Source organism: Fundulus heteroclitus, chromosome 5 (genome assembly GCF_011125445.2).
Source record: "Fundulus heteroclitus isolate FHET01 chromosome 5, MU-UCD_Fhet_4.1, whole genome shotgun sequence".
NCBI classification, from domain to species: Eukaryota; Metazoa; Chordata; class Actinopteri; order Cyprinodontiformes; family Fundulidae; genus Fundulus; species Fundulus heteroclitus.
In genome coordinates, this window is record NC_046365.1 from 4332434 (window position 1) to 4352053 (window position 19620).

The 19620-nt window shown below is 42.9% G+C and overlaps 1 protein-coding gene across 1 annotated transcript in view; it reads left to right on the forward strand.

Annotated features, from left to right (window-relative positions):
* Positions 1-19620, forward strand: part of usp34 (ubiquitin specific peptidase 34) — a gene marked incomplete in the record, with an annotated part of 102291 nt that overhangs the window by 1015 nt on the left and 81656 nt on the right. Inside the window, 5 exon segments of the mRNA XM_036136748.1 lie at positions 9264-9354; positions 10247-10820; positions 12089-12139; positions 15288-15437; positions 15698-15765. Of these exon segments, the coding sequence (XP_035992641.1) occupies positions 9264-9354; positions 10247-10820; positions 12089-12139; positions 15288-15437; positions 15698-15765 (934 nt within the window).

Below are 19620 nucleotides of genomic sequence, written 5' to 3' on the forward strand. Positions count from 1 at the left end.
CGAACAAGAGTCGCTGCTGTTAGTTTGTGTTGTTGTTGTGTTTTTTTTTTTTTTTTTTTTTTTTTTTGAGAGTCGGTGAGATGTTGTTGCAGCTAGCGGCGACAAGCTAGCCCTGAAACGTAACGGCTGCTGCAAGGCGCAGATTCCGCTCACAAACACGTCGCTAATTCTCCTCTAGTGGCGCCAGGTTTCACACACACCTCTTCTTTAACACGCTGGTTTTACTTCCTGTCCGTTATTTGTTGTTGTTTATTTTTTATTTATTTATTTTTGCCTCAACTTTGTTACTTCATCCCATCCCCGTGGCTGGCTGATGCCTAATGCCTTGTATCGCTGACATAAAGCCATGTCTGGGTTTGGTTCGTCGGTCTCCTGGGTGTCCTCCACCATTGTTTTTTCTTTATTTGCATTTTGGATTTGTCAGCCGGTTGACATGAACTGGTTGACATTATGGGATTTTCCTGTTTGTGTCAGCTGGTAGTGATTTAGGGAAATGTTCTCCCAGAGGCTCTTGTTTACGAAAGCTGACCGTGGAGAACCTGAGAGGGAACCCTTCAATGGGACAGAGATGCTTTCCGGCAGCGTGTGTCCTCATGTTAAGTAGGGTTGCACGGTATCAGAAATGCTTGCAATTACAATGTTATTATATTATATCATATGGATTTTGATTACCTCGCATATTTCTGGCTCTTTTCTTTCTTTTCAGTTGTCATAGGGCCCTATTGACATGCAGCTTCTGCATACGTGCCACTTAAGGTGTTCTATTCTACCCAATAGTGCATCTAAGCAGGCCGTTGCCATTGTGATGACTATTGCAACTTATGTTGTCAGACACCGCTAATTAAAAGTTGCAGGAGCGTGGCGATAAATAAATGAACACTGTGGTTCATAGTTGGTAGTTGCCAGTGAACGAGCACGTTTTGAGAGACTCTTCTGAAATCAGACAGAATAACTATCTAATAGATGTGATGATGGTGAAAACCATCCAGTATATCTCTAAAGTTAGTTCACTGCTCACTTTTTTTGTAAATATTTAATTTGATTTTCTGTCATTGGACAATGTTGAAGATCTGACACGATGTAAAGTAGTCAGTCTACAGTGTGTATAACAAAATCCGTTTGCTGTCACCTCAAAGGAACTCAACGGCCATTAGTGTCCGCACCTCTGGTAGTAAAAGTGAGTACACCCATAGGTGACCCGTATTTACATCCTCTTCCTCTCCTCCATGATGACATCATGGAGCTGTTGGAGGTTAGAGACCTTCAGCTTGTGTTTGAAGATGCTCATTATGGTTTAGGTCCAGAGACATGCTTGGTCAGTTCAGCATCTTTACCCTCAGTTTGTGTAACAACACAGTGGTGGTCTGGGTGACTTTGGGGTGGTTATCATGTTTGAATGCTGCCCTGAGGCCCAGGTTCTGAAGGGAGAGGATCATGCTGTGCTTTAGTGGGTCACAGAACCACAGCCAGCAGCACTCATGCAGCCCCAAACCATGACACTACCACCACAGTACTTCCCACCACCATTACTTGGTTGCTGACACAAATGTGCCATACCATCTAAACCAAATTAAATATATCTTGGTCCCATCAGACCAGAGGACATGGTTCCAGTCATCCATGTCCTCAGTCTTTGTCTTCAGCAGACTGTTTGGATTCTTTCTTGTGCATCATCTTTAGAAGAGGCTTCCTTCAGGGACGACAGCCATGCAGACTAATTAGATCCAGCGTATGATCTGAGCACTGATTGGCTGACCCCCCCCCCCCCCCCCCCCCCCCCCCCCCCCCCACCTCCCACACCTCTTCAACCTCTGGAGCAGTTCTGCCAGCACTCATACTTCTATTTTCAGTAGAAAGCCTTCTGGATATGATGCTGAGCACGTGCACTGAACTTTTCTGGTCAACCATGGTGAGGTCTGTTCTGAGTGGAACCGGTCCTGGTCCGTATGGTCACCACCGTGCTGCAGCTCAGTTCCAGGGAGCTGGTGACCTTTTTATAGCCTTGGTCATCAGATCTGCCATATTGAACTTCCAGTAACCAGCATGAGGGAGTGTGAGAGCGATAACATTGTTTTTATTCTGTTTTAATTTTGGAGCAATATTTGATGTTGTGACCCCAAAGACTTAAGAAAAATTATTTAAAAACTATTTGTTGTTACTTTTATTTTATCACAGTGAAAAACGAAATATCACGAGACCCTTCTCCCTTATTAACTGTGATGGCTGTGTGCTCAGCTGACGGTTGTGGGCTGTTTGTCAGAAGTTGAAGGTGGATTTACATGTATTTCAACTTCAGATTATCTCTTAACTAATTGTTGAGCTTAGAAACCTTGAGTTTTACTCCCTGTTTTGAATTCGGTCGGTTGTTTCAGGGTTCTTGTGTTTACAAACTGGGTAGAGTTTGCAAAGAAATTCAACCAAACAGGGCCTCGCTGCATATTGGACGGTAACCGCGGTGGCAGCAGCTGCCCAGTAGGGGGCGTCGTCCTGGTAGTCAGATTCCAGCTAGCCACAGCGCATGTTAACGTGTCTGGGTCAGGCGCTTCATCCCGGCTCGCCTGCTAAAGTGTAGAATTGAGCGAGCTTCTGTGGCTTTAGTGGGACTGGATGGCCTCTGGAAATGCTCCATAGCTGAAAACAAACATCTGTGCGGAGGTAAATAGCTTCTCAGGTCCTGCTGAAGAACAGCATTCACACAGCATGATGCTGCCCCACCATGCGTCGCCATGGAGATGGTGTGTTCAGGGGGATGTGCTGTTAGCTTTCTGCCTCAGGCCGTGTCCAATGAGCTGCTTCTTCCTGAAATGCGTACCTTGGTATGTATGCTCTCCGTTTTCACACGAGGGCTTGAGCAGAGCTCTAACAGATATTCCATTCATGAAATGTATTTTTTCTTTTTTTCTTTTTTTTTAATACCTGTGCCAGGCCTTAAACTCCCCCACACCTTTCTCTCTGATCTGCCTGCCATGTTCCTCGGCCTTCATGATGCTGTTCGTTCACTAATGTTCTCCTGCAAACCTCTGGGATCTCTGCAGGACAGTCTGCATTTCATTTAGTGGTATGAAAGTAAAGGGGGAGGAAAACGAACACCTTTAAAGGAGCATATACTGTTTTTTTCCCCTTCTGGTTTACAAGTCTACCACCGTTTAAGTGGATCTCTCTCATAAAACGTCCCATATGTGGTTGAAGTTGGACGAGATGTGACAAACAACAGGGTTGGGATTAGTCTTAAAGGCTTTTTTTATCTTTGTGTGTAGAATGGTTGGGAAAAACGGGATTTTTTTTCTGTTGTTACTCACGATGGAACAAAAGCATCAGACCTTAACAGTTCTGTGAACCTCAGACTTAAACTAGCGCTGATTTCCTCTTTAAACTAACATTTACCTTGTTACTTTGGGAATGCCCCAAAGTGTCTGGCTTATTGAACCGCAGAGATTACAAGTTCTCATGGAGGACCAGCACATAATAACTGGAGAAGCAGAACGGGGGGGTGGGGTTCACAGCGGGGTGCCGTCAGCTGCGACAGCTCTGTCAACATGACTGGCAGCTCCATATGCTGCGTCTGACGGTGACCTATGACCTCAGATTTCCAGCAAGCAGAGCAGGAGAATCCAGTTTAACAACAGAGGTCTGCGTGCAGCTACCACTTCCCAGCTTGGTGCTGATCCAGGCCACCCGCATGAATATAGTGGCAAAAACCACTTTATATTGGAATATATCGGTGTGTGTTGACATAAGAGATATTCTGGGTGCTGATCTTATGCTAACAGTGTGTGTACAGTGCCAGCACAATGCTTGATCACCCTGGGAAAGAAAAGTGAAACTTCTTCCACTTTCTCCCCCACGTGAGCCGCTCCAGCTTTCTGTGCTAAGAGCCAAATGGCTTTGAACGTGAAAGGTGGGGTTCCTGCTAAAATGAAGGAACAGCTTCTGCTTTACAACTTGTTCCTCTTGGTTCCAATTAAATTACACTTAAGTTGAGCTTATAAAATAAAGGGCTCGCCCCATGTGTGTGCGCAGTGTAGCGTTGGACCTGTTGGAGTGTGTTCAGACTTACTTAGGACTGACGCTGGAAGGGCAGGAGAATGCACTTTTTGTGTCTCACACATTCAGACGTCACAAGATCAACATGCAAATAAACATGACCAATCTTGAACATTCACTTGGGTATATTGGGTGCTTTGTGCTTCTCCAGTTTGCTGATACTGTCTCATTTATATGGCCACAGATTCCAGTCGCATATTTTGTGCTAGTAGATCAGAATGTGTAGTTCTAAATAAATTTTTCCACATTGAAAACCAACATTTCTGAGAATTTTATCTTTGCGCATCCATAGACGGGAATTATGTGTGTACTTGTATTTGTATTAAAAAAATTACACACGTTGCTCAATAAATTTGTGGAATTTGTGCCTATAGATTTAGGACCATGCTTGGCTTGCTAGCATCAGAATTTATTGTCATGGCTCGTTAAAAAAAACACACCTCCAAATTACAGGTGTGCTAACACAAACACTCGTGTCCATCTTTACACACAAACACTCGCTCTTTTTCATTCAGAACATGTTATGTAGCAGGTGATCCCACATTATAAATAAGCATTCTATTCTAAAAACCTTATATACAAATCATCACTTTAAAGCAGCATCCTGCAAGTTTTGACCCAAGTATTAGCCTAAAGCTATAGTTGGTAATCCTGTTCAGAAACACTTTTTGTTATACTGGGTGAAATGGTCCTTCCATCCTGACAGTAGTCAATACATTATGTTTAAAAGTCGATCTCTGTGGGAGCAGCAGGCCCGTAAAAACTGACCAATCCCTGACGTTCGGTCCGAAGGGCAGGGATTGGTCAGAGTTTTATTCCTGCTCTCACCCCCCTCTGTCCCTCAAGTTCTGGGGGTATCACCATATCTATGGGTTGTCCCACATAACAATCATTCCACACGGTCACATAACGTCAGTGTGCATGTACGTTCCTTGGTAGTTTCCGTTTGCTGGCTGAGCGTGCTCACTTCTAGTGTTTATGTATCCGGTTAGCTTAGCGGCAAGGTTAGCGGTTAGCTGCGATGTTAGCCATTCATTGTTGCTCCGCTGCTCTCACCGTATACTTTTAACACGGCTGAGAGTCGCAAGAAGCAAACTGTTTATGAGATGATGAGGAAGGATTCAGTTGAAAGAAATAAGACCAGAGTGGATTTGGGAGATTTTTTTTTTCTATGCAAACCCTGTGAAGAGGGTAAGACGGTCAGGTCTTGTGCATGCACAGTTATTCAAGTTTGGGAAAACTTCTGGAAAAATCACAGACTCTAGCTTCAATTTGAGATGTAAATAATTTTTTTAGGTTAATATACAGTACATGTTGCTTATGGATATCATTTCTGCTATATATCTATTTAAAATGTGGGTGTATTTGGTATGCCCAATTCTTCAGTGGCACCTTCAGCAGTGCAAACTGATTTTTTTCCCCCCTTTACTAAACAAGTTCCTAGTTTAGTTCCAGTACTTGCTTGGCACCACTTGTCAGTTTTTCCAATGCTCTCTGGCACTGACTTGGGCCAGAGAGGAAAAAGCGCTCTCATCTGTAGCCGTCGGTGGCTCCATGGAGACCAAAAACCAAATCAAACTGTTGTCATGGTTAACATAAAGATCAGTCTACTTTAGTGGAGTTGTTTGTTCAGTTCGCCAAACACATATTTACAATATTAATCCAGAGCTTAAATTTCACATATAATCGAACTGGTTTCTGCATTATTTTGTGAAGACCCAGTTTGACTTGATTAACCACTATTTAAAGGTCATTAAATATGGGAGATCTTGATCCCTGATCAAACCAAAATAACTGAGCGACCTCATGCCAATAGATATTTAGCAGTCATACAAGAACTTTTCCTCACAGATGAAGACCAAGTTTTAGAAAAATATTTTGAATCATTAGTTTCCCAAGCAACTAGGAAACATGCCTATTCATATCCAGGCTCCCATTTGCAGAGAACTAAATGCATTTGGAAATAAAAGCCCCAATAACAGCTGATCTATTGGCCTTATGCCTAATGCTGGTTTGTTTCGTAGGGACCAGTCTGTAGATAGTTTATTTATACCTTAATTTAAGTATCAGTTATGCAGAGAGCATTATTAAAAACAAGAATTTTTTTAGAGCAATTTTTTGAAATGTAAACGAGCTGATGTATTTAGGCCCAGTCCACAGGTAGCAGGATGTTTGGGAAACAAATTGCTTTTTCACGTTTCAGCCTTTCATCTACATCAAAATGTTTTACATCACTAAAAATTATTTCTGAAAGCTCCGGCCAAAGTGGTGATTTCTGATTCCCTGTATTTGAGCCTGCGTCTGGCAGAACAACGTTCTAGGGTCCAGTGCATCACGGTCTGTAACAAATAATGCATGGGAGGAAAACTGAATGCTCGGTATCGAGACTTCAAAGTAAAAGCATACATGGAAGGTTTTAAACATTAAAGTAGGTTCAGACGCTTTTTGCTGGCCTGTTTTTAAAAGCCCAGCTGCTCCGATTGAGCTGCAAAGGAGGAGTACTTTGAGGTTAGCTGTTTTACGCCAATTCTCTCCCAATACAGAAGAGCAACGCTGCTCAGTTGTGTAAAAAATATATGTTTTTTGCAACACTAGTGGCTTATTTTCACAAAGTAGGCTGACAGGCAAGGGGGTTTGAGAGAAGGGGCTTGACATACAGCAAAAGACCTGAGGCTGCAATCGAACCCGGGTCAGCTGCGTTGAGAACATGGATGATGCTCTCTACCCCTGCACCATCGGAGCACGGCTCCTACATCATTGTTTTGAAGGATTCTGACTGGCAGAAATAAGTTTTAGCTTCACAGTACACTGCCCCCTATGTGTTTGGCAGGTTTAAAACAATGCTCAGTTTTAGATCAACTGAGCATTGTTTGTGGGCACAGGTTTGTGCGGATGAAAACGATCCCGTGTGGACAATACTATTTTGAAAAACAATGTGGGAGAGATACATTTTTTTTTATATATAAAAACGCAGCTACATGCGCACAAGGCCTTAGTAAGCAATATTGTTGAAGCTGGTGATGCACTTGACACTAGCATGAAACGTTATCAAAGTTCAACACTAGGTCAACAAGAGGAGCCTGCAGTGTGAACGTGAACGTATTCAGAACAACAATCGCAATATTTAATTTAGAAAACATTCAGACTTCCTTCCTTTCTCATGCGATTTTGAAACTTTTAGAATAGATTGTTTCTACTACAGTACTTCAGTTTTACTTTGACGTCTAAAACGTAGCACTATGGTGCCTTCCATGTATTTGCTTCTGCGTTTCCCTGTCGACCTGCTTTGGGCCGCATACGTTTTTGCTGAGCGGCGTTTATTACAGTCTCACAGCTGGGACGTCCACCCTGAAGTAGCTCCGTGTGGGAGTCTTCAGGGCTCCGCTGGTCAGACGTGCGATCACTGTGAAAGAGGCCCTCGTTTTCTGTGCTCCGTCACAGTTTGTTTCATAAATTCATTTTAGCGTTGGCACCTGGTGGCTTGTTCCAAGAATGCGTCAGACGATGGGAAATTCCTGAGCAGCATGTGGCGAGGTCGAGTCCGAAACACCTTCTGTTCTCACGTAGTACCGAAAATAATCCCGCCCGTGGGACTGAGGTGCCCAGCCAAACACTGTTGGGTCTGTTTTCTGCTGGGTGTCTTTGGTGGCAAATTCAGGACAGTGATTCAGGGAAGACACTTGACTCCCTGAAGCTGGGTGGGAGCCATGTAGAACTGTATGGAGGCCAGAACAATAACAGTAACTTGAGAACCAAGCTGTCGGCGTCTGGTGCCTTTAAAAGCCTTTGGTATGAATATGATATGATTTTTTTTTTTTTTTTTTTAAAGGACAAATAACATATGGATCAACAGAGGTTTCCATTTCTGGATCCATGTATTTATACTCAGCTAAATACTGGTGATCAGCAGCTGGTGCCAGAGTCCAGTTACCGTCTTCTGTCTGCTGTAGAAAACTGTTACTGTGTTCGGTTTAACCAAAGCTACCACTCGCTCTCGTTGGTCATTAGATGGCGATCCAAGATGTTAAAAAGTATCAAGAATGTCAGCTTTTGGCAGAGGAAGCAGACGACCTAAAATGACATTAATAGAAACAGTTTAGCTGTCCTGTTTCTGGCCTCAGAGGACATTAATGAACAAACAGCATCATGAGGTCAAGTAGCACAGAAGTCATTGTGGGGAAGCTTAAAGCTGCAATAGATAACTGTTGCATAAATATATAATTTTATATGTTTGTTAAAACTGTCACTATGTCCAGACAGCAAAATATGAGACATAATCAGTGAAAAAAATCTTGCTCCTCTGGCTGCTCATAATGGTTCTCCTGCCATTTGCAGAAATACGCCACTTCCTGTCGGAAACAGCCAATCAGAGCCAGGGGGAGTGTCTGACTCTGATTGGCTGTTAGCAGTGTCAATCACTTTTGTGTATGTACTGCTCACACCCCCTCCCCTGCACCTTGTTACTATCATTCAAGCTCCAGATTAATGGTGGTCTGCAGTTGTATGGAGAAAAAAACCTGAAAACTGCCAATTTCTGGAGTCGCACCTGCTCAGAAAACGACAGGAAGGAAATCTATCTATCTATATTGTGATTATATATATATATATATATATATATATATATATATATATATATATATATAATATATTATATTATATTATATTTCAGATTCAGTCTAGTGCATTTGCAGGTCTGATTTGAGTTTCTGACTGACTGCTGAGGGTAGCGGCTACTTGTGAATATGTTGTTGTTGGTTTATTCATCTCTCTGCCATTCTGAATACCACCTTTTTATATCCCTGGAATATTGTTTTTCAGTAATGGGTTCTAGAGTGCAGTGACAATTCTTAAAAAGAGACAGCCTTCACAGTGCAAGCTCCAATGTTGGTTGGATTTTTTTTTTTTTTTTTTTGTAGGAATTGAAGCCTTTACAGAAAACATTTGGGAAAAAGTGCACATTTACGAGGACGTTTTTCCAAATAGTGTGGATATCATTTGGAATAAATCATCTTTGCGTGTGGAAAACATTCACATATACGTCATACCTGCAGGCACAGCAGGCTTCAAGCAGCACATCAATGTCTCTGCTTTCGCTCGCTTTTGGATCTTTTCTGCTGAAGGTGCAAAAATGTGTCTCCTGATTTTAAAAATGGAGAGCAACTGCTCATCTGGAGATTTTACAGTTGTTGTCTAACTTGTGCTCCGCGTTGTGTTCTCAGTATCTGACGCCGATGGCAGTGAAGGAGGCTTCCAGCTGAAGAAGGAACATGCGCTGCGAGTCCTGGGCTACATCAGCTCCTGGTCACAGAGGTCAGTGCTACCCCACACAGGATCGGATCAATTCTACACGTAGGCTAAAATAAAAGGAGAAATGGAAAAAAGGTTGTTTAAAAATGAAGGTGTTAATTATCCGTAGATAAATAACATGTTTGGATGCTTTAAGCTGCTCTGCCAGTTCAGGATCTGGTGAGGTCATAATTGGGGACTCTATTGTCATTAAGCTGCACATTCATAATGTACATGTGAGCAAGATGTTGTTGCAAGGCTCCGAGTGAACAGAAGATAAAAGAGAAACATAAAAACGTCAGTATTTGAATCAAGACTCTTTACTGTCACCACGTGTTACCATGGTGACATTTTTAGACCAACACCAGCCCAGGATGTACATAAAAAATATCAGGCTTTCCCCTGATATTTTTTCAGATTCAGTCTATACAGGATGTATTACAAAAATGAATGGACTATATTATGGTGTAGTGCAGTTAGTGCAATAGAGTTCACATTGACCATGTAAATTGTTGGATGTATGTATGTATGTATGTATTGGGAGTTTATCAGTCTTATAACTGGAGATCCCATAATTGAGAAGAGATCTTGAAATATGAGATCTGGATTTCCTAATTATGACCAGAGAGGTGTAATTTACTGGCCACTGTTGCACGACACCCGCACAACCTTCTGTGTTTATCGGCAAACGGAATAATTGTGGGAGCAAAACAAGGCTCATCTGCTCTGACAGGAACTAATTATAAGCAGTAAGCTGTAGCTTTTAAATTGTTTGCTTTTACATAATCAACACTGTGATCTTCACTCTCGATTTTTTCTCACCACCCTGTGACCAGTCCCGTTTGGCCAAGCTGAAAACTGTCTAAAAAAAAAAAAGAAAAAATCTGACGTTTCCTTCTTGGTGTGTTGTTTGCAGGCAATGTCTGTGCTGCTTCAAGGAGTACAAGCACCTGGAGGTGTTTAATCAGCTGGTGTACGCCCTCATAAACCTGGTCATCGCTCAGATCAACAGCCTGAGAAACCAGCTCTGCAGCGCCCAGAACCTCTCGCACAAAGGCTCCGCGCCTGGAAGCGAGGAGGCCCGGTCCGACTGGGCGGGAGGCGGGTCCGGCCCCGCTCCGCTCCCCCAGCCGTCCTCTCCAGGGGAGGATGAGCCCGTCAACGTGGAACGGGACTCCGCTGAAGAGGACGCCAACACGCCCGACCCGAACCAGAAGAAGACTCAGAGCGAGCGCGGTCAGGGGAGCAGCCGGCCCGATGGGGCTCGGGCGGATCCGCTGGGGCCTTTGGACGGCGGCAGCGAGTCTGGGGAGGGGGAGGACGGCGCTGGAGGTGGCGGTGACGGTGACGGCGGCGGAGACGGCCAGGATCCCTTCAGCTCTTGGACTACAGAGGAGAAAGAGAAACTGCTGCTGTGTGCGGCCAAGATTTTCCAGATACAGTTCCCTCTCTACACAGCCTACAAACACAACACACATCCCACCATAGAGGTAAGAACCACTCCTTCACACTACGCTGGTTGGCATTTTAATCCAGACCAAAAGTGAAAGAAAGGAGTATCCCGGTATCTTCCAGTTTATACGGAAACGCTGAAGTCCTAACATGAAAATGCACGCAGGGCTAGCATTTTACATCCAAGCTCGCCTGTTTAAGAATATTGAGGGTATTTTAGGGACGTACGGTACACAAAAATCCTGGTTTGGCTCGCTAAGTTCAGTGAATATGGTAATATAAGCAGATATGGCCTACTCCTGTATGTATATATAGATTATACAACAATATAACCCCTGGACGACCTGGTTAATGTTTAGAATGTTTTCAACAAGACTGCCTATATTTGTGAATAAAACATTGAAATAACTGTAGGGTTCTTTGATTGTTAGATAACCTAGTCTACCAGCTGTCCCTGAACGCAGCATGTGCAGCTGTTGGGGAAACTCCCCTCTCACGGGGATTCCTCCTCCTTGCATCTCTTGGCGTTCAGAGTTTGGGCCGACTGGATGCTACAGGAGGCCATTTGCACCTTTCCTTCTCCACCGTAGCTGCATGAGAACCCTGCATGTTCCCAGACAGAGTTTAGTGACAGTCCACTCTGGACCAGATATTTTCCAGACCAATACATTTATCATTTATTTACATCAAAAGATCTTGCTCTGATCTAAAGATTACAGTCCTGGGATCTATTCCCAAATGTTTGAAATACCTTTCACAACTTTTACTACAAGTACACCTCATCCTCCAAGCCTCACTGCTTAAGTTGACCTTATTTTTCGGCTGGAGCTCCTTGAGAAAGTAATCCGTCCCCTTGAACATTCACATTCCAGCTACAGAGGTAATGTATTTTATTAGGAGTCTCTGTGGATACCTTGTAGCTCTTGGTTGTGATTTCAAAGGAAAATGTGTTAAGTGATAAGGGAGGCAAAGGGGCGTGGCCAAGCATCCGCAGCAGTGACGTGAACAGCATGTGTAGGAAGTGTTTGGGAGATTTCCTAATCTGGGAGCCATCCAGAACATGTAACTATCTGCATCAGATTGGGCTGGTCATCGTGTTTCTGTTAGACCAGATGGACACTGTAGGATGATCTGGGATATCAGCTCTGCGTGGACCTGCTATGTTTTAAGAAGATAAAACATTCCCTTTGCTTAGGCCACCGTTTTTAGACCAGCTTCATAACTTGTGACAGACGTTTCTCTGCCATGGATGTTTCTAAGCCTGCTGTTGCCATGCTTGTTTTTTTTTTTGTTTGTTTGTCTCCAGGACATATCCGCTCATGAAAGCAACATCCTGGGCTCCTTCTGTGACATGAATGTAAGAACCTTGATTCCTCTGGTTTCTTTCCCAAAATAATATTGCTACAATATTTGCAAGTTGGTACCTCTTTAAAAAAAAAAAAAAAAAACCTACACCTGAGCAAAACATTACTGATGGAAAGTTGTGAAATGAGGGCAGTTGGTCTATTGCCCTGTGTGCTGTGTCTTTTTGTGTGTTACCTGTTATTTGCTGTTGGGATGGGTTAGATGGGTGAGCTGGATGAAGCAGCTTTAAGCCTCTGACCTGCAGCAGCATCTCCTGCAGGACAGCATGTAGGAGCAGAGGTGATGGGCTGCTTCATTTGAGCAATTTGCAAAAGAGGCAAGCACATCAGGGTGCTTAATCCTCAGATATGTGTGGGGAATCTATGGTGCAACGGTAAACATGCAGTAAAAATGAAAGATGCTTCAATTTCATCCCAGATTCACGCCTAGTGCTGGAGTTGGGTCAGTTGTGTTTGTGATTACTGGGAGGAGGGAGGTACTAGAAATATCCGGTCTTACAAACTAGGATTCCTGAGAGACCTTCTACAAACATACTCACAAGAAGGGCCTGACGATATAAAAAAAAAAGCATATCGATAAAATAGAAATTATATTTATTGATGGCTATCAAAACATTCAACACATATTTTAAGTAAATTACAGCCATGGCTATTCTAGGCTGTTGCTTACTTCTCTATTTTTACATAGACACACAAACACTGAATTCACACTCAACCCTTATTCAACCAACCGACTGTAGGATTAACCTACATGATAGGCTAGAATGCAAAATAAAGGAAAACTGTTCTTTTATTGAACTTTTTATCGACCCTTTATTTTCTATTGAACCATACGCCTATAGATCTATCTATTAAATTATTAAATTATGGTCCAGCCCTACAAGTGCACCACTGGGTAAGAGACACACAGTATGTTCTCAGGTAAAGACAATATTCTTCAGTTCCTGATAGTCACTTGTGTTTCTCTGATAAAGTGGTTACTATGCTAGACAGGAGCTGGTGCTGAAATTTGTTCTTAACCAGTTTAATTTAAATAAATGCAGATTTGGGGCTGGTTTACTTTCTACAGCCAAGGAGATGGTTTCCTCCATTCTGATTGGTCCTCCACCGGGTTGTATTTTCGAATTTGTGCAAACAGTCACACTGCATGGAGACAGTACATCAACAGAAACCACATAATTTATCTTTCTTTGCTTAAAAAAAGAATGTGAGCGGTTATGTGACATAATTTCACATCTACAAATGGGCCTGCCGTCTCTCGTATAATACGTCTTTTTCATCTTGATGTTATTATAAACATTGTCTTACCGGACACAGGCTGCTGGTCTTCTGACTGACATCTGTGCTACCTTGATTTCTTTCAAACATTACAACTTAGAGGATGTCCTGGGTATGAGAGAGACCTGAAACTCAAAATTACTGGGCTTCCAAATATAGACATTGTCTAAGGTTTGGGTCTCTAGGTTAACATTGATGTGCTCCGTGATTCAGCTAGATGTAGGTTTTTCTTGTGAGCTGTTGATTCTCCTTTTGCTGAACAAGAACCGTCGTGTTTCATTAGAAAAGTACTCAGTTTGGAGCTGATATGTGTTGTGTAGATGTACAGTAAGAACTAAAACATTACATGTGGACGTCATTCAAAGGTGTCATTGATTGGTTCGGTTCGCTTCCAAATGTAAATTCAGGATTATAAAGTAAATTGTTTACAGTGCAATATTATCTAGCTCCAGTGTCCCTAGAATAAGAGTTTATTTGGGTAGCCGGGGCTCACTGCCAGAACGGACTGACATAGTTTTCATTCTCCTGTTTGTTGTTTTTGGGCCATTGAATTGAGTATTTTTCTGTGTTTAGTTAGGAGTTGCTGAAATTTCCGACCGTCCATTGTTGTTTTGTCAGGACAAGCAGGGTGCAGTGAGTCTCACGTAATCTCTGTGGCAACAAGGTTTCCTTGTTAGTGCTCCTGTTGCTTCTTTGTTTCCATCTGGTGCAGCGGCAGAATCCGTTTTCCAAAACCTGGAGCTTTTTTCCCCCCTTTTACTGCGCTAAATGAGCCTAAGCGTATATTCTCTTTAGTTAGCGGTTCTATTCTTTAGCATAAAATCAAAGTAGTCCTGGGAATGCAACTTTTGTTCAAAAACGCATACTAGTAACATCTGTTGTGATTTTTAGCGTGTTTCCTGAAGATATTGTCTCCCAAAGAGGACAGACATGTCCTCGGATGATCTCTTAAATCAGGATGTTTTAATGGATTTAACGGGGTTCTGTTAAAAGGTCTCAAGCAGTTAATCTCTTACATGCATTAGGGAGCTCTCTGGGGATCTTCATTTAGTCTAAGATTAGTTGGTCCTGGAGACCAAAGCTAACAGCTAGTCTGAGAGGAGCCGAGAAAAAAAGCTGACTTCTGCTGTCTTAAAACGGCTCCAATCTCAACAATGTCACAGCAGTCTTTCACCAAGTCTTTTAAAGTACCTTTAAGTTGATGTCCCATTTGCACTCTGTGGTTATTTACACAAAACCAGATAATTGTATACTCTGAAAATGGACCTCCGTTTCCTGTGGAAATATTCCTGGGCTTCTCTGGGAAGAGCCGCCAATCAAAACAAGACGGTTTAGAGGTCCATAAAACAGCATTAGCAAAACCTTTATTACATTCTTGAGATTGGAGCCGTTTAAAAACTGTCAGAATCCACTTTCCTCCTGACCAGTGTAGAAGTAGCCCTTAGCTTCGTCCCTCAGGAGCAGCTAATATAGATTTAAACTAGACAAGGACACCATAGGGGTTATCTACTGCAGCTTAGATATTAACTGCTTGAGATCTTTTAACAGAACCTCACTTTAGCAACCTTGGAGTAACGTTTTTTTTTTTATTTATTGTTCACAGGCACATGAATTATTTTGAGAACTTGCTGTATGTGTTAAAAAGGAGCTTGTCCTGATTTTAAGTTTGAGTCAAGTGGAAAGTCAATATCTTTTTCCCTGAGCTGCACATTTTGCCATATATAAAGTAAACCAACAGTGTTTTTTGTTCTTTAAAAGCCTCTTTAAAGTGTTATTTACTTGGATTTTATTAACTAGTATGCCCAGTCACTTTCATGTTGGTGTAGGGAACATGTTGTGACTGTGCTGTGATTTTTGGCCCAGGACGTGGAGGTGCCTCTTCACCTGCTTCGCTACGTCTGTCTGTTCTGTGGGAAACACGGCCTCTCCCTGATGAAGGAGTGCTTCGAGCTGGGCACACCTGAGAGCCTCCCCTTTCCCATCGCCCATGCCTTTATCACAATCGTCTCCAATGTGAGTCAAATGTTACGTTTGCTAATGTTTCCCTCATTATCAGTGGTAAAAAAGCATGATGTTGCTGGTTTTTACATTTACATTTTACAAATGTTCAAATAATTTTTTTGGTTTAGAGGAAGATTTTTATTTTAATTCCCTTTTTGTCTAACTGTCATTTACGCGTACTACTTCTAAATAAATAATGTAGATGTAACCGCCTGAATTTTGTGCCTAATACGTAGTGTGATTTTAAAATTTATTTTTGGACCTTCCCGCAGATACGGATATGGTTGCACATCCCTGCAGTTATGCAGCACATAATACCCTTCCGCACATACGTAATACGGTAAGTTTACTTTAATTAAAAAAGAAAATTGTGATGGTGTTTTTATTTATTTAGCCTGTTTTTGCTGGTTTAAAGTAAAGTCTGATGTCTCTATGGCAGACCATTGCTACTTTTTGTCATTTAGCAGTACATATGTGATTGAACAGAGATCACGTGGAGTTCCTCAAAGCAGCGTTATCAGGCCACTTTCATTCAACATCTCCATGATTGCCATAGCTCAGCTAATGGAACACAATAATCTCATACCTGTCCTTATGCTGACGACATGCATGTTTATAAATATCTCTGTTTCACCACATGACCACAGCCAGCTACACCGACTCTGTGTGTAGAGAATATCAAAGAGTGGGTGGTTCTTAACTTCTTACAGCGTAATGCCAGGCAGATAGAGGTTGCTGGTTTTGGGACTGAAAATGCTAGCTTAGAGGTCAGCATTCAACTGAAGGTCAGTGAGGCTAAAGCTCACAGAGACTGACAGAAACCAAGGTGGGGTTATGGACTCAACACTGAATTTCTACATCTAGCAGTCCTTCACTAAATCAGGGTGTAAATCAGCAGCTTTATCACAATAATAAAATATTATATCTGTCGACTATTTTTACGATTTAATCGATGAATCGGACAGAGAAAAAAAGGTTTATTTCCATTTCTTTTTTCCAAAATTGAACATTTGGTATGAAAGAGCTAATAAGTGCACAAAACACATGTTGCTACTTTGGTGTTCTGTTACAATAATATTGGGTAATAAATAATTTAGCTTCAAATAAAGTTTATGTTGACTAGATTGTTAGTCAATCATTTAATAGTCAATGGTGTCTATATGAACAGCGATTTAACACAATAATAGTAATTCTGTAAAACTGGGGTGTCAATGCAGTTTGGTTGAACGTCCCCCTTGAACTCGTGCTCCTAGGGGAAATAATTGGGCATAACAATGAAAGCAGTGCAGAAACACAACTTCTGACAATCAAATAAATCACCAGTCCATTTCATAGACTGTTGCAGCACAAGCTGCATTTTATGTAAATACTACATGCTGCATTTGTCCTACATATTTTTCTTCCAAGGATGTTTATTCTATAGGTTTTTAACATTTTTCTTTGAAGACTCAAAAATGGTGTTAGACATTTAATACTTTTTATTTCTTCTGAGGGTTTTACATTTTTGTGAGTGTCCTGAAGGGTTGTTTATTTCTCTTTTTTTCTGTACGTGTTTTTAATTTGGGTCTGCCTCTTATTCCGAGTGTCTCCCCAAAATGTCATTATGTTTACACAACAACAATAAAGACTCTTGATTCTTGAAAAGTTAGTTCAGAGCCCTGCTCCTCTCTCCCACTCAGTACCTTCGCTCTGACTTTGTCAGCAAATTAAAAGCTAAAGCTTAATCAACAACAAAGTATTACCATCAGAATGAAACTGTGTTCTGATTGAGAGGGCTGCTTTATGATCAGCGTCCATCTAAACACTTGTTCTGATTAACTCCTGAACTTACTGCGCCTGCATGTGGAGGATGGAGCCGCACAAACTTCTGCTCCCAACAGCAACAGCAGGAGTTCTCAACCAGAACTGGTATGGTCCATTATGTGCGCTCAGAAACAGTCAGAACCAACGCACCTCTGGGTTTATTGTTGTTGTTTTTTTCCTGCATGACGAAGTACAAAACTTCTGTGGTTGTTTATGGAAATTCATCAACTCTGCTAAAGGCAGAGTTTCTACTTTGAATAAAGCTTTGTGCAAGTAAACGCACATCATGATCAGATTATATGATTTTCAGCCCATATAAACGGTGCATTGGGAATATTCATCCATCCATTATCTTACTCACTTTTCCCTCATGGGGTCACGAGGGGTGCTGGTGCCTATCTCCAGCTTTTTCAATGAGTGAGAGGCGGGGTACACCCTGGACAGGTCGCCAGTCTGTCACAGGGCAACACAGAGACAAACAGGGGAAACAACCATTGACGCACACACTCACACCTAAGGACAATTTAGAGAAGCCAATTAACCTGACAGTCACGTTTTTGGACTGTGGGAGGAAGCAGAACAAACATCAGATATTGTAACGATCTAGCCTGCCGTTGAGCTCTCTTCACCCTCATCAATAACTCCATGTTAAGTCCTGTGTCACTGTGGCGCTCTTGTGCCATGTCAAATCTCACATGTTACTTATTTTTTTGGTTTTGTGAAGCACAGCATGCTTCTTGTCTTTTGAGGATTTGGTTCGAGTCGCTTTCTCTGTGTCGTCGTTTGTAGAATTTACTACAAAAGAGCAGAATTTAAAAATGCTGCCTCCACTCCGCTTCACTGCGTTTACATCGCTCTGTAGTCAGTCAGTCAGCTAGCATTGATGACCGCCTGCAGGTGAGGTAAACGCCTCCGCGACATGGCGAGTGATGCATATAATGGCGCAACACAACAATTGACAACAAAATTCGTTGCCAACGCTTTTGTCGGTTTTTATCGATTCAATGTTGCAGCCCTAATTGAATCGATATTGACGTTGATCAATGTATTCTTACACCCCTACTGTCATGGTTTTCAGATGACGAGCCCACATGCAGATACGAACGGGAGGCAAAACACAGTTTTAAGTTCTTTATTTAAAGGAAAAATAAGCAGGTTTATGGACGGACTACTGGTACACGGCTGGGTCAGAACGTCAAGGCTGGAGAGACTGTAAGAGAGAGAGCACGTGAGTTCTTCATAATGAAAGCCAGAAAAACCAACTAAGAGTTGCGCTGCTTACCATTAGGCAGGGCGGACCTAACCGGGAAGAAGTAGCGTCAGGAGAACTCTATGTGACTACTCTGATGGAGATAGGTGGCTAGTGGCTGAGGGCGGCAGATGTAGCTGGTGAGGAATCCGAGATGACCTCATCGGCAGCGGTTGACAGATGGATTGACCAGAGTGAGCACAGAACCAACAGAACCCGGGAAGGGGATCTCAGCCCTCGCTGGGTAATTTCCAGGAAGTATGAGGGGAGCGCCAGAGCAAAATCTGAGCCGACAGGTCTGCTGGTCTGTTTCTTCGGACGAGGCGTCAAGACTGGTGAGTGCATCCAAGCACCAAAATCTGGAGCACAGAGAGGTACAAAAATTACTCAAAAAGATGAGCAACAAAAAACTCACAAGCTGGTTTCCGAGAGTTGGGACAGAGGCCACGTCGTACCACGACTGGTTAAGGCTCCGGCGTCTTCCATCTGCCAGTGCTCTGCTTAAGAAGCCAGAGGAAGCCGCCTGCAACGAGCTGCAGGTGTGGACCACGCCTCCTCAGCCAACTAGGCACACCTGCGGAGTAGAGTTAGCAGCCAACACAGAGAATCCTGACACTACCCCCCCCCTCAACGGCCGCCTCCTGGCGGCCCAGACGAAGATGTGCTGGGTTGAGTAGACCAAAAGTCTCGGATCAATTCCTCATTGGCGATGGTGGCTGCAGATACCCATGAGCGATCCTCCGAGCTGCGACCCACCCAATCCACGAGGTATTGGTAACCCCTTCCACGTCGACGGACATCTACAATCCTGGAGACGCGAGGACTCTGACTGTCCTGGGAGGGTGGAGGGGGTCCGGAAGGAGGGTAAGAATCATTGTCCAAAACAGGCTTAATCTGGGATACGTGAAAAGTGGGATGAACACGAGAGTGAGGAGGAAGACGTAAGCGGACAGTGGTGGGGTTGATGACTGTTTCTATTTCATAGGGACCTGTAAACCGGGGAGCAAGTTTCTTGGCGGATGGATTAGTCAAAACATCTCTGGATGATAACCAAACCCTCTGACCGGGGCGATAATGGGGAGCTGGTCTGCGGTGCTGGTCGGCAAACCTCTTGCTCCGCTCTGCGGTGCGAGTGAGGGCTGT